Source organism: Crocodylus porosus, unplaced genomic scaffold, assembly GCF_001723895.1.
Source record: "Crocodylus porosus isolate Cpor-Errol unplaced genomic scaffold, CroPor_comp1, whole genome shotgun sequence".
Classification (NCBI taxonomy): domain Eukaryota; kingdom Metazoa; phylum Chordata; order Crocodylia; family Crocodylidae; genus Crocodylus; species Crocodylus porosus.
Genome location: NW_017728947.1, coordinates 113,937,291 through 113,952,488, shown reverse-complemented (window position 1 = coordinate 113,952,488; position 15,198 = coordinate 113,937,291). Strand labels below are relative to the sequence as shown.

The 15,198-nt window shown below is 44.1% G+C and overlaps 1 protein-coding gene across 2 annotated transcripts in view; it reads left to right on the top strand.

The window, feature by feature from the left end:
* The window catches only part of MDGA2 (MAM domain containing glycosylphosphatidylinositol anchor 2), a 665,957-nt gene that overhangs the window by 421,826 nt on the left and 228,933 nt on the right, over nucleotides 1–15,198 (top strand). For both annotated transcript variants that reach the window (XM_019550984.1, XM_019550983.1), the window contains exon 8: nucleotides 4,996–5,289. In XM_019550984.1, coding sequence (XP_019406529.1) covers nucleotides 4,996–5,289 — 294 coding nt within the window. The remainder of the gene's footprint in view (nucleotides 1–4,995; nucleotides 5,290–15,198) is intronic.

Sequence of the window (15,198 nt, the reverse complement as noted above, 5' to 3'; positions counted from 1 at the left end):
AGAGGGGCCCGTCCCTGAGTCTCCCCCACCCTTGATCAAGAGTCTCAGCACTGAGCTCAGTGCTATGGTCTTTCATCTGGCAGGGGAGGTAGCAGGATCACCACCACGGTGGAGGTAGTATCAGTCCAGATAGTTTTGCTGTACCTGGAAAAGGAGATTCCCTTCTCCCTCACCTCGAATGTCTTTGCGCAGCTGCGGTTGGAGACTTGTCCGCTGCACGGGGGCAGGCAGCCCTACGAGAGTCTACTATAGCTTTCCAATGGGAGGATCTAAGCTACATGCTTTATTTTATGGAGATGGGGGGTTTCTCCCTAGCTTCCTGCTTTGGCCTTTTGGCTAAGAGCAAGCGAGGCTCAGCAGCATCTGAGCCCCCAGACTTCCAGGCTTGGGGCTTGCACGTAAGATACCTGCCGTGGATTTAGGAGCATTGGAGCCCCAGGCTGATGAGTCTGGGAGATAATATGGTTGCTGTTGGTAATACCACATGGGCCTGAATGACTGAGCGCTGCCCAGGGGATGGAATTTGGGACTGATTTGACTAATTTGGCCTGAGACACAAAATTAAAATAATAATAATAATAATAATAATAATAATGCTGTGGTCTTTCACTGTTTCATTTGTCATGAAAAAACTAAATATGAAAAGTCTTGGTTCCCTTCTTCACATCGATGGAAACAGATGCTGACATGGGTGGATCTAGGATTTTTAAAGGGGTGTGGGGGTGGGGGGACCACATGATGTGGCCCATCATCCCATAAAACAGCATCTTTTTCTCCAGTAACATTGAAACTAGAAGCTGCACTAATATGCTAGGGGGCTAGTGCTATATATTTAGTTTAAGATCAAAGCAAAAAGCAAATATAGCTATTGGGATGTGAGCTAATCTGCTGGAGTTATATATGCAATTAAAAAACCATACAGACTAGGCAAAATAGAGTCAAAGGATATTGTATCATTAGCCCTGTAGTCATCATATTAAATGTGCATCTCTTATTCACTTTCACAAAACAAAATCTGGCCTGCTTGATTGTCTTGACAGTGTCTGCAGTTCTTTACTGTCAGTCATTTCTACATCAGAGTTAATATGACCACACCTGAGCTAAGGTTTTTAGCTAGAGCTAAAAACTGTCTGCAGGGCTGGGAAATACAAGAGAGGCATTACCAGGAAGCCCTAACAGACAGCAACACCGCAGAGGAAAGGATAGTTTGAAAGTGAAACCTCAAGAGCATAAAAAGAAGAAAAGGTCATTGATACCCATGAAGTGGAGAGAATAACAGGGATCAGGGAGATGAAAATGCATCATGAAGTCGATTGAGTCCCTCAGCGCTGACTGACTAGAAATGCCTTTTCCCCTCCCAGACAGATGGTTTTAAACCTTGGGAGGTGCAGGAGTCAAAGGAGGGGAGGGGGGCCATTGCACCCAGTACCCCCACCCCTGGATCCGCCCTTGGATGCTGAATTTTGTGTTTCTTTGGAAATGGGATTCTTGCTTTCTGCTCAGCTCCAACCAGTAACATAAAGAAGGGGATCCGGCCTCTCGCCCTGCAAGTAGCCAACCACATGAAAAAGCACGGGTCGTTTAGAGGATGTTCTGGTATAAGGAGCCGGGATCCATTCCCTCTTGAGCAAGGTTTTTACTCCCTTTTCACAGCTGGATGCTTAGGAGCTACAATATGAAAGCAATTAAGCTACTTGGAAATGTGATCATATCACTGCCGCGTCCTCTCACCTGCACCCATGAGCCATGTCCGCCTGCTGCATGTCCACCCATCGTTAGCCAAGATGGGGAGCTCTTTAGGTAAGGGACTGTGTCTCTGCCCCGTGCACGGCTTAGCTCTGAACCACTCTAGGTTCTCGATATTTGAATAATAATATCTTATTTTCTTACAGATTTGGGGGAGGGGGAAGAGACAAAACGCCTGTTTCTCAGGATGGCAAATGCATCCACATGGCTAATATTTTTTTGGCAGAAGGCAAGAGCACTATAGAGTCCCTGGTGCTCCGGTGGTCCCTGATGGCAAGTCACAAGCATCGCACGAGAGGTGATTCTTTGTAGCCATTGTGATTCCAGAAGTGAAATGTAATGCAGAAATAACACGTGCATGGGTCATGCAATGTGCATTTGGGACAGCCTCAAAGGTACAAGGCAGGGCAGGGTGGCCCCTTACAGACCCATTGAGAGAATCAGGCTGCAGCCTCCCCCATCAGACGCTATGCCCCCAGCTGACTTCCTGCCCGGGGCAGGGGGCTGCACTCAACGATCTTCCGAGGTCCCCTCCAGCCCTAACATCCATGAAATCTGTGATTCAAGGTGCTTGGTTAACGCTCAGTGAGAAGACCTCTCACTGGTTTTATCTCCCTGCTCTTCCCTTCTCTACCCATGCTGCTTCTGCCTTTCTGGCAGGATGCTGGGACACCACCAGGCCTTTTAGCAGCAGAGGGTTACGTCTATGCAGGAGGGGAAGGAAGGAAAGCCAGATGCGATCTAGGAAAAATGGCTGTGAAAAAAAATAGGTAGGTGATAGCATTAGGTCCATGGGGAGCACTGAAGCATCAGCCCCAGTTTTTTTAGTGAACTGTCTGGGGAAAGATTTGGTTGGGTCCGAGGGTTTTGTGAACGCATCTGATTTCTGATGATGAATTTGTTATGTCTGGGGTGGGAGGCACTAGAAATGAGGAGCCCGCTGTGCTGATAAGGATTGCATCTGGTGAAGATTAGCTCCTTGATGACTGATGTCTGCTGAGTTACCATTGCCGTTTGCATTTGCGTCTTCCCCTCTTTTCCGGGAGACAGCTGGGCCGTAGCGATTCCCTGGAGGAAGGATGCTTTATCACCCGCCCTGTCTCTCCAGTGAGCGTTCGGGCAGGGAAAACCTGCCTCATGTTTGGGTTGCGTTATCCCGTTCCTCTTGCTCACTGTTCTTTGGTCTCACCCCCAGCGTTGGTATATTTGGCAAAAAGGGAGAGATATCAATATATGATCTCGAGCCAGCGTGTATCTGGGACGGTGCTTATGGAATGAGAAATGTCTTTTTCTCATGCCAACTTGCTCTTGCGAGTTCATTGCGTATGCGGAGGTGCTTGTGCGCACACTCATGTTACCTGTAGACACGTGCACAAGTGCAAGCCAACCTGATCGTGTAGAGCAGGAGAGTGGTAGAGCCGGGTGAAAAGACAGGACGCGTGCAATGGGGTTTGCTCCAAGGCGCTCAACTCTGCATCACCTGGTGTTCCCAAAAAATGGATCATGAGGCCCTAGAATTGCTTAATAATATTGGCTCCCTTTTCTGAGCTTTTTTTTGTCCTGCTGTAAAACCAAATGCTGCTGGGCAGGGTTCAAAGAGAACCTCTAAACTACTCTCAGACAGGATTTTGATGCCTGAAAATGTTCCTGTTTGTAAGTCTGGTACCTGAAGCCCTTCTGGGCCCAACAGCGAGGTCCCATTCACGTGGGTAAGCTAAGACTCTCCCTTGCCGTCGGGTGCAAGCTCCCACCTCCTGCCTGGGGTGTGGGATAGGACTGGGCAGAAGAGATGGTGCAGAAATGAATCTTGCTTGTCCTGGTTTTTGAGTGGCGGAAAGCCTGGCTTGCTTTTAAAAGGAAACAGCTGCTGCTTGGAGTATGAAGTCCCAAACAGGCGAACAGAGATGTGTGATAAATGTATTTACCACATGGTTCTTCACTTCATCTTGTGGTTATAACTTATCCCCTCCATGCAGTGCATGGGCCTGTGTTTAGATTTGACTTCCCTGGAGGCTCTCATCTACAGGTTATCTCCCTGCAAGCAAAGCAAACATTATAGGGTGCCAAATGCTGCTCTTTGCTTCTAGAAATCAGGCACGACGACAGGCACGATGTTTTGATCTGCATTAAGCCTGTGGCTAAGAAAGAAGTAAAAGCCAGGGTATAAAACTAATCTAGGCATGATGAGATCGCTGCAATAATTGAACATGGCAAAAACGTTCTCGTCAGGCCTCCGGTGCTCGCAGTGCTTTGTACTTATCAAAAGTAGCTACCTGGAGTACAGAGGAAGAAGTGCCACCTCTAATGGGACTGACTGCAGAAAGCTGAGTTCAATGCTAATCCCTTTGCAGTCCAGACATTGAACTGGTGGGGATATGTTTTTTGCAGAGTCTCAAAACGTGTTTCTTCTGGCTGGACACTTTCTGTCACATTATCTTTCAAGTGGGCAGACAGACTACCTGCCTAGGAAAGACTGGATACCTCTCCCGTGCAGGCTCAATCGGTGGCATCCGCATTACTATACAAAGTGGCCATGCTCCTATCAAAGGCTTACGTGACACGGGCTGGAAACAATGATTTAATCATCTCTTTACCACAGCTGTCGTGTTTTATAAATGTATTTGGTGATAATAAAAAAATAATAAGCTTTCAGCTAAGGTATTAGCAGCCTGTCTTCTTTTTTTCTCTCTCTGTCTTCAATTTATGAAGTTTCCATTGCGTTCTGAAACTTTTGTAATGATGGTCTTTAACGTACAGCACGTACACACTTGATAACACTTACAGACAATTTGGTTGTAACATGAATTTGTGATGGCAGGCTTGCTTTAAAAATTAATAACAATAAACTTGCCAAGCAATAAAGGTAGGTATAGAGATTTATCTCATGAAAATATTAGCGGCAGCACTGTTCAGTTCAGTTTACTGTTCAATTATATGTGTGCGTGTGCATGTGTGAGTGTGTGTGCGCACGCGCATGTGTGTGTGCATGCATATATAAACAAGAGTCATTGGGTAAATGTGATGTCTTCCATGACACCAACTAAATAGTGGGAAAAAAATGTTCTTTGCAAGCTTTTGTGGGCAAACAATCTTCTTCAGGCGTAGGGAGAGTCTGCTGGTGTTTTGTGCTCCCCTGGATGGGACAGAATAAATACGCACACAGATACACATGTCCTGCAAATGCTAATGGTAATCCCCTCTCTTTTTTGTTTTCTTCTTTTTAATTATTGCTTCCCTTGCCATCGGAAGTCCCACCCAATTTGACTGTCCCACAAGAAAAATCACCCTTGGTCACGCGGGAAGGAGATACTATTGAACTGCAGTGCCAAGTGACCGGAAAGCCCAAACCGATCATTCTTTGGTCCAGAGCAGACAAGGAGACGGCGATGCCAGATGGATCGATGCAGATGGAGAGCTACGATGGGATACTGAGGATAGTGAACGTGTCTCGGGAGATGACAGGAACGTACAGATGTCAGACCAGTCAGTACAATGGATTCAACGTGAAGCCGAGAGAGGCCCTGGTACAGCTCATCGTGCAGTGTAAGTAAACACTTATTTCCTTCCTGTGTGTTTTCTGTGGATGAAGAGTCGATACAGTTTCCCAGTAGGCATATCGCAGCCCGAGTCTGCCCTTGATTGCATGCTTTGCCCTACTGTTATGGTTTTGCACTTCCCCAGATTTGGGGTTTACAGTGTGAAGACATTATATTATTAAAAGGGACAGGGCCGTCTCGTTTCTATTAGAAGGTCAGCAGCGGTGTAGCTGTCTATGTGTGTTAACGCTGATGTTGTCCAGAGGTTTCACACTCAACTTTTAGGCACAGGGGAAAACACGTGAGGGCACAGGAGCATATTTCTAAAAATACTGGCTCAGTACAGATTTTGCTTTTAGACATTATCAAGGAGGAGCGAAAGCAGAGGATACCCAGCAGGGAGTCTGGGTCTAAAATGAGCTCTCCCTCCTGCTTTGCACAAGGCATTGTTCTGATTCTGAATCTGTGAAAGCTATGTTTTTTGTTTTTTTCCCTCAAAGCATCAATCAGCCTCATTTAAGAGAAAATAGGGGAGCAACAATTTACTTTGCATGTACTAAGTTCTAGTCCGTGAGAACTGGGAGGTCTGATCTTGTTGGAGTTTGCAGAAATGCTGATCCGTTGCTGGTTAGTGACAGATGAGCTGTTTGCTAGATGTTATTTTCCATTCTGGCTCTGAAGCAATGTGGTTCTTTACTTCCACTTTTTTGTAAAGTGGCTGAGTTGCACAGCCTTCGGTAACTCCCGACTCGGGCAAAGTGGTCAGCTCTTTGCACCCGGGACCCTCCCTTACAACGAGCACATGCAGTTCTTCGCTTGCCAGCTGGGGCCTCCAGGTACCACGGATACAAAAACTTTAGGCTTTCTTATTTTTCAAGGTCCGTTGCAAGGTTTGTTGCATATTCGCTTCTGCTTGCAATGGCATTTTGGGGTATTTTAGAGTGCACTCATGACTGATAGAGCTCGTTGCCTGTATTTCACACTTAGCTCAGCTATGTACAAGTGCACAGGTTCCTCTTTGGCAAGCCAGGTTCTTTGGGTAGATCCAATATCTCTTATTAGACCAACTGAGTAGTTGGAAAAAAGTTCTTTGCAAGAATGAACCTGCACCGGAAACGGTGATTTCCTCCTTCATTCAGACACTGGAGGGCTATCGTCTGCTGATACTTCGCCAAGTCTTTGGGCACTTCCACCCCACCGAGAGGCTACTTGTTCAGTCAAAGGAAGTGTTTTATGTTACAATGGGACCCCATCCTTGGTTATCATAACAGCATTATTATTATTCTCCAGACTGAGGCCATCTGATGCCTTAAATATGTGAGCGTGGTGCTCTTTCTCTATCTGTGGATGGAGTTGTATGTATGATGGTTAATTCTGAAGAGTGGAGTGGAGTGAAGCATCTCACTCATTCAAAAAAATGTGGCTCTTATGGACAGCAAGGGAAGCTCTCTGCGCGAACAAGCACTCATGGCGTGGCTACTTACCAGCGTGGTCTGTACATCCCGTGGCCTTGAGGTGGTGGCGATGATTATGCAACAGCGGCAACGCTGAGCACTCTTTGCCAACAGCAAGGTCAGCCATGTCACGAGGAGCGCGTACTCAGGGAAGGTAGCGTGTTGGAGCCCCACGCTGAGATGGTACACAGGAGAGTGTTAACTGATTGAATAATGGTTGTAGCGATGGGCAGGTAAGGAAACCTGACTCCTGTTCCCTCCTCTTCCACTGGCCCCGCAGCAAGTTGTTTTTTTTCTAGTTGCCTTTGCACCTTTCTACAAGTCTTGTATGCAAGACAGGCTAGGCCGCGCTGTCATCTGCAGGTTTCGGCAGTGTGCACAGTCATGGTTTCCGAATCCTGATAGGTGCGTTCGGCATTACAGCAATGCAAAATATAATGACGATCATAGCAGGAAGGCTGCCAGACAGGTCCCTCTGGCAGCTTGGATAACATCAACGTTTACCCGAGGAAGATGTCTGAGGTGAAGAGAGAGTTTGGAGACAGTCAGTTGGAAATCATTTTCCAGATTGTTGGACTTTCTAGAGGAAAGGCAAACTGCACTCCAGTCTCCTTCACTATTCCCCCTTTTCTAGTAGTAAATTGAGGATCCTTGTATCTTATTTATTTCTCTGGAGCTTCCTATAGAAATGGGACCCTGATGAACCCAGGTAAAAGCAACGGACATGACGTGAAGCCTTATAGAGGGCTTATTATTATACCTGGAAGCCACAGAGATTAGGTTTATTGGGTGACAGAGGCATTTGGAAGCTCTCATGGCCTGGCGTGAGCTGCATTATCCCTGCTCTGGATGATAAGCAGTTTATCACTTTTTCTGCATCCCTTCATGTAGGTCACGTTGACCCAGAATCCTGCACATTAAGCACACCTCAAGGGGCATTCACCATGTACTTGGCTTTATACGGGTGAATCGCTGAATCTGGGCTTGGGTCAATGTTGCGCCCAATTCTGTAGACCACTCAGAAATACTGTCTTTCTCAGGCTCCACTTCCCACCCTGTTGAACAAGATGCAATAACTCCTATTAAGGTCAGTGGACATCATTAGTTTAAGGGCTTAAATAGTTGGGGATAATCTGAAAATCCAAATGACTATAATTTAGAGGAAAAAGCTCTGGTTTTCACAGGTAGTTAATGCATTATAGAGGAGGTCAGAAAAGTGAAAGGAAAGTGGGTATCAGGTGAATGTGAAAGGTACTTGCAGGGGACTTTTCTTAATCTCCATTTGGTTAGCTTTCAAGTGACTTTATTCAGACACTAGCAAACGAGAACATCAGTGTAAATGGAGGAAGCAGGTATTATGCATGGCCGTTGATTTTTCTTCCGGTGGAGGATGGTATTCGTGTGCGTATTAATTTATAGGATTTAATTTAGCTAATCTAGGAATATTCTGTAAGATTTATTATTAGATGATTCTATAAGTAATAAATAGAAGGGGCTATTTTGTGAAACTGTTTGAATTACAGAATGACTTAATAATTTTACTCGTTACCTTGTATGTGGGGGCGTGTGTGGGGAGGCATTGGTAAGCAGCCTGGAGCTAGTTGTATATAATCCAGTACCGCAGAGCATAAAAATGATTTTTCTATTTGTGGGAAGTAGAAAACTTGGACCCTTGTGCATCTGTCTCTTTCTGTCTCCTGTTCTCTTGTCTCCTTGCCCATGCCATGTGGCTTTATTCCCATGTTACACATTATCCAAATTTTATGTTGCAAGCTCCCTAGGCCAGAGACGTTTTGGGGATACATGTGTATGCAGTGGGACTCTACATCAGCTTTGTGCAATTTGTGAACTTGCTCAGCAAGCTCTCCATTCCCACATCCAGGTGGGTCATAAATATTAAGCAGCACTGACCCCAAAACAGACCCTTGTGGAGTCCCACTTTAAACCTCCTGCCATTCCGAAATGCATCCATTTATAGTTATTCCTGGGTATTCAGTCCCCTCTGTATCCACCTAACAGCCATCCTGCCTAACCTGTATTTCTCTGTCTGACGTGTGACATTCATGTAGAGCTACAGCAAGTTTTCCTTCAGTCCAGATGTATTGTGCCCACCTCATTCCCTTCATCCATCAAACGACTTTCCGCCTCGGTTGGGCACGATTTATTCTTCGGAAATCCAGATGTGCTTCCTGCCATCATCTCCTCATCCTCCAGGTGTTTACAAATTGTCTGTTTTGCAGCGTGCTTCCAGGTCTCGAAGTCAGGCTGACCAGTCAGTCTGTAATTCCTCAAGTCCCTCATTTCAAAGATGGGCACCGTGTCACCTTTGCCTGCCGCCCTAGACCTTGCAAATCCTATTGCCATCAGCTCCAAGATTTCTCCAGCCAGTTTCTTCTGCCCCTCTGGGTTGAATTGTCAGGCGTTGACTACTTAAATTCTTTTTTTTTTCAAATGCTTTCCGGCATCCTCTTTACTTATGATCCACAGCTCCTCCCTTTCTTGGTCTGTATTCATTTAATGGGGACAATGGACACAGGGGACACAGTTTGATTATAGAAAGCTCCTCCGCTTCACAGTTCCCTACGGAGTCGGGGGTCTCTGCTGCATTGCAGTCTCATCATAGCAACAGGCCCATCTGTCTGCAAGGCGGTCTGTGTTGGGGCAGTTCTGAGTGAAGATTTTACCTGAATAAGGCTCTCCTGGTGTTCAGACTCACATGTACCCACAAATGCAAAGGCTCTGTGCAGCTGGGGAAGCTGTTGAGAGGGTGCGTTAAGTCCTTTTTTTGTGCAGGTTTTATAATACTAGTGTATTTGCATTGCATTAATGCATCCAGATCTTAACCAGCAACTCCCTGCTCTATTTCTCTTCTTCCCTTGGGAGTTTAAATATAATCACTTGGGCAGGGCAGGTCACCTTCTCTGTTTTTATTATTCAGTGTATGAGTGCAGGGTTGGGATTTTTTGGGTTTTTTGTTTTGTTTTGTTTTGTTTTGTTTGTTTGGTGGGGGCGGGGGGGTTGGTTTGGGTTTTTTAAAGTGTTTTGCTCTCATTGTTTAAGTGGGATTTCCTGGGAGGATTTTGGAGAGAGACCCAAAGGTGGCTCTCTGAGCCCCTTTAGAGCAGGCAGAGATGCTGAGTCTTGTAAAATGTGTCCTCACCATCCTGGAGAGGTCATAAATGTCTCCACTGAACACAGCTCCCCTGTTGCTGGCCTAAGGACTAGTGCACGGATGTTAAGAGACTTCTTTTTTCCTTTCTTTTTTTTGTTTTTGTTTTTTTTTGTTTTACGGTGGGTAGGAGTCTCCTAGAAGGAGTCATTGCATTTAACATATATGTTAGGTTGCTTTTCTCAGCTTGGTGTGTGCTCAAAGGTTGCCTAATGCCAGCTGGAAATGGGAAAAGTATACACAGTGTAATGCATTTATTTACAGTTCTGTCCACTTGCTGTCCCCCTCTGCATCCCCACATCCAAATTCAGGTTAATAACAATTTTGGAAAATACACAGATGGAATCTTGTTGGCAGAAAAAAAAAAGGAGTTGAGAAATAATCTGAATGATCCATTTTTACTACTGGAATAGAGCAATCAACCAATAAAAATGCCAAGAGATACAATATCATAAAATGCCTGCATCATGCACCTTATCAAGTGATGATGCCAACAAGGACAGTATAGTTTTTCATGATAAGATATTGCTGTATCCGGTGCCCACGTTTTATATGTTGTAATTTTATTTTGGTGCTACATAAAATATTCTTCAGCACATAAACTGTTTTTTCAAATGTATCGGCCTCCAAGTGCTTGTAAAGCTCCCTAAAACACCAAATATATTTCATAGTAAGTTGGTTTGCAAAACAATCGACCAAAGCATGATGCATTGAATTTCCTTTTCAGTTCAGCTGCGATTTTATGTATCCTGTGCCTGCTGTCTTATAAATTACAAACAAATAATCAAATCATGCTGTTTTAGAACACTCTTTGGGATCATATCTGAAGTATAACAGAGTTCATTAGTGAGAAATATTGGGACAGATTATCATCCCCAGTGCATCACTTTAAGTATGAAGTGATTCGGTGGAATTTGAAATAGTTTCTATGCATTTACATCAGTGTGACGGGGCTCAGAAATCAGGTCAGCTTTGCCCCGATTCCATGAGACCTACATTATGAAAATAGAAAAGATCTATGCTCTGGCGGGGCTCTTTGCCAGCTCACGATGGATATATCTTCTCAGCAATTCTCCAAATGCACCTCATGAAATATTTAGTGTTAATATATTTTCATAAATCTAAAAAAAAAAAGAAAAGCAATGTTTGCTGGACTGTATCCACGTTGCCTGTTGAAAAACAGCAGACTAGACAGACAGAGACTGAACGGTCTGTCCATAATAGACTTGGTAAATCCTTCATGCTACTGCCTGACCCTCCTCATGTGAAGTCCAAGGGGGTGGAGATAGCTGTAAGTGACTTCTGGGATGTAAGGACCAGGGTAATCAGGGAGAGCAATAAAATCTACTTCTGAGACTGGAGTAATTTGCTTTGCCTGGATAGTCCACGTTAAAAGCACATTGAGATGTTTCTGCTGGTCTAATAAAAGGTGCAATACAGGTGTGCGACACACACACACTTTAAATCTATTACCGTGTTGTCCAAATATGTGAATGTTTATGTAAGTATGAGCTCCAACTGGAGTTGATACAAAGGTGAGCTACAAGGCTGATCAGGTGGAAGGAAAGCCTGTCTCACAAGAAATCTTAAAAGAACTTTGTTCATCCAAGAAAAAAATAGGCTGAAAGCAGAAGAATGATTTTAGCCACATCACAGCTTGGGCTCAAGAACAAATGGGAACCAATGGGTTTTGAATAACTTTAGGTTGGGAATTAGATGAATATTTCTAACCCCCCCCTCCCAAAAAAAAATAAAATAAAAATAAAAAAGGGCTAGTAAGAGCAAAACAAACTGAATTGGTTTAAGAAGCAGCTGTATAACTTTGTGACTAGCGGGTCCCATTCTGTCTTGGTTGTGACAAGAAGAAGCCATTCTGATAGCCCCAAATATTGTTCCCAGTCGCCTGTTTATCAAACAAGAATGAAATAGCAGGCCTGCAGGCATGAGAATTTCAGTCTAGAACAGTGTTGGGTATCAACATCACTAAACCAAACTCTATGGCTAGGGACAGACTTTACACATAAACTGGTTTAAGTGATCAAAAATTGGTTTAAACCAGTAACAGAACAGAAGCTCAGTGCACATAAACCAGTTTCAAAATGGCTGAAACTGGTTTAAGATAAACCTGGTTGAATGTAGTATCAGACTTAACTGATTTGGGTCGAACCAATTTATGAAACTTCTGTCCCAGACTCGTTCCTGGTTTAAATTAAATCACAGTCCCCCAGCATGCTTTCCAGCCCTGAGCTGGGCTGTCTGCTCCAGCAGAGGGTTGGTGGTGGCGGGAGAGGGAGGGGGAGGGAGAGAAGGAGGCAGGGACTGCCCACTCCCTGGCAAAACCCAGCTGGAGTCTGGGGTCAGAGGTCAGAGAGAGAGGGATTAACCCCCCCCCAGCTGCCCTGCTGCTAAACTTTCTGAAAGTTACTGCTGGCTGTCACTTTGGACTACAAATCCCAGAGGCACCTGGAAGCAGGAAGAGGAAGTGATAAGCAACCCTGCAGAGTCCTGCTGCTGTGATTCTGCACCGAAAATCCCAGAGACCTCAGGAGCAGTAGGAAGAGGAAGCGAACACATGGCTGGAGAGCCACAGGGGCATGTGGCTGCATTTTCTGAATCAAAAGTAAACGTGTGTCCAGTTGTTTCTCAGCGTAATCTCTGCAGCTTAGACAGAACCTGCAAAGACTAAGTTGATTCATCCTTGAGGTTTTTTGACAGTCTGTACTTAGCCTTTATGGCTTGACTCTCCTGGTTTTGAGGAAGTTGCACGTGGCAGAGAATTGGGTCTTTTGTTCTTTTAAACAGCAAAAAGGGTCATCGTTTTGTCAGCAGTCAGCACTAAACTTCTTCATTTCACTGGCTGACACAGCCAGAGGAGTTAGTGGCATAGTTACATTAACCTTAATCCAGATCACAAGCCAAAACTCCCAGCAGTAGGCACCATCAGCACTGCTTTCATGTAAAGCTAATATTGATAAAGCAGTAACTATTGATTAACATCAGCAGCAGGGAGACCTTTGCTCTACTTATGCAACAGCGGCACACTGAACCTAAAGGTATTTGCAAGTCTTTACATAATGTTTTAATTAACTCTCCTGACACCAGCCATGTCTTTCAAGTTGATGGGTGGGAGGGGATTTCAGGATGGATCTGAGCTGAAGCATTTATTCCTGACTTTGACAATATATTTCTTAAATTGTATTTTATATTTAGAATATATTCTTAATTTCTAAAGAGGAATCTAATGGTACTGGATGAGAACCTGTAGGACAGGATAATTTCAAAGGACCATCTGAGTGTATTTTAAACAAAGAAACCAAAAAGAAAACTGGTATTTGTCCATATGGCCATATTATGTAGACTAAATCCTGAAGGTTGACACTACCGAAGCCTTAGCATTTTTTCTTCTTATGTTTGTGGTAGAGAGTTTAGTCAGCAGAGCCATGAAGCCACAATTGTTTTGCACAATACTAATTGACATTCAGGGTGGAGGTTATAGAATCAAATACGTTCCCCAGGCTGTTTGGCTCAGTACTTTCTGAATTAATTCCTGTATTGGTTATTAGCTATGAGCTATTTTATTTATTTAAGACTTTCCCCTTCCCTCTCTCGTAAGTATTTCTCTAATAGTTTGCACCTTTTTTGAAGCTTGGAACTTAAGTGAGTTTCCAGAGGCAATAAAAATGGCATGCAGACTTGTATCTTTTGAATAAATGAAATGTTCCAGGTTTCCATTATTTTTGCTTGGGTTCTACCAGTGGGCCACAAAATGCCAGTTAGATACACCCCAACATATTTTTTTTTAAATATACTGGGGTCCGTGAGATTCCAGCACACCTTTGGGCTGCCGGAGAGCCAGGCTTCCAGGTAGGTGGCTTCAGATGATGTTTTCCCAAATCGCAGCATCCAGAGCGATAGGGTCCCTGGGCTTCCCAAACTCCGGTACCTGGCGAGCCGGCTGATATGAGCGTCTAGCTGTCCTGGGGTTCATGGCTCCAAGACAAGCCGATATGGCAAGACTGCCTCACGGCCGTTAACCACCCAGCGAGTTGTATCAATTGTTCAGTGAAACTGGCTTCATCATTGTCAGTTTTATTCAGCAGATGCCTGGATCCCAAAGAGGGTATTTTGTCATGGAAATGTCATGTATTGGCCACGCCATGTGTGCGTGGGGACAGGGAGTTGCATGGGTAAAATTCCACAACAGCTTTTAAAATGTTGAAATTTGTGGAATTGGAATTTTTTTTAATGCATTTAAAGCAATGCATCTTTGCCTTACCATTCTGAAAATAGCGACTTAACAGTTTTGTAGAAATGTTCAATAAGGATAATGACCATGATGGTAAATAAGAATGAGAACAGCAGCAACAGTAATCCAGCTAAGGTACACGTATTGCATGAGAAATTCAATCCAAATAGTTTAGATTTGGCAGATGTAAACAGCTGAGAATAGGGTTTTATAACATAACAGGTGAAGCAGCCTTCCATAAAAGCAAAGCAAAATTTGCCAACTATTTATCTAAACTGAAATGAATAGTTAGTAGTCGCTGCTGCTTAGATTGGAATGACATTTTACAATTAAATAAGGAAGATGAACAGCATTTGTTTACAAAAATTCCTTGAATCTCAACAAGTGTCTAATTTTTCCCTTTTAAAGTCTGGTTTAGCTGTGAATTTCAGTTCATAATTTTCTGGGTGAATAAATAATCCATTATAATAAACTACATGGCTTGCCTAAGCAAAAAATATTTATAAACTGTGTTCTGAAAATCTCCAATACATTTAAAACAAATCTTTTAGGAGGGAGTGGATTTTTACTTGAGAAGAACATGTAAATTAAAGCCTATGACTGGTATTTAGGAGAACTGAGTTCAACTCACAACCATACAACAGACTTGCTGTTTGAATTTGAGCATGTGCTCAACTCTTTGTGCCTCACTTTCCCCATTTCTAATATTAAGGTAAATTTTCTGTGTGTATATGTTGAAATACCCATACTACATCCTTGGGGCTTTTGGATCATGCTTTTATATGTAAATAACCATTCAACCCAATAATGCAGCTTTTTAATGATGCAGGCAAGGTTTATAGTTTCATAGTTGGTAGGGTTGGAAGGGACCTGAGCAGATCATCAAGTCCGACACCCTGCCATGGCAGGAAAGAGTACTGGGGTGAAACAACCCTGGCAAGGTGTTCATCCAGCCTCCTTTTAAAGCCCCCCAGGGTAGGAGCCTGCACCACTTCTCTTGGAAGCTGGTTCCAGACCCTAGCCGCCCTGACCGTGAAGTCACACCTC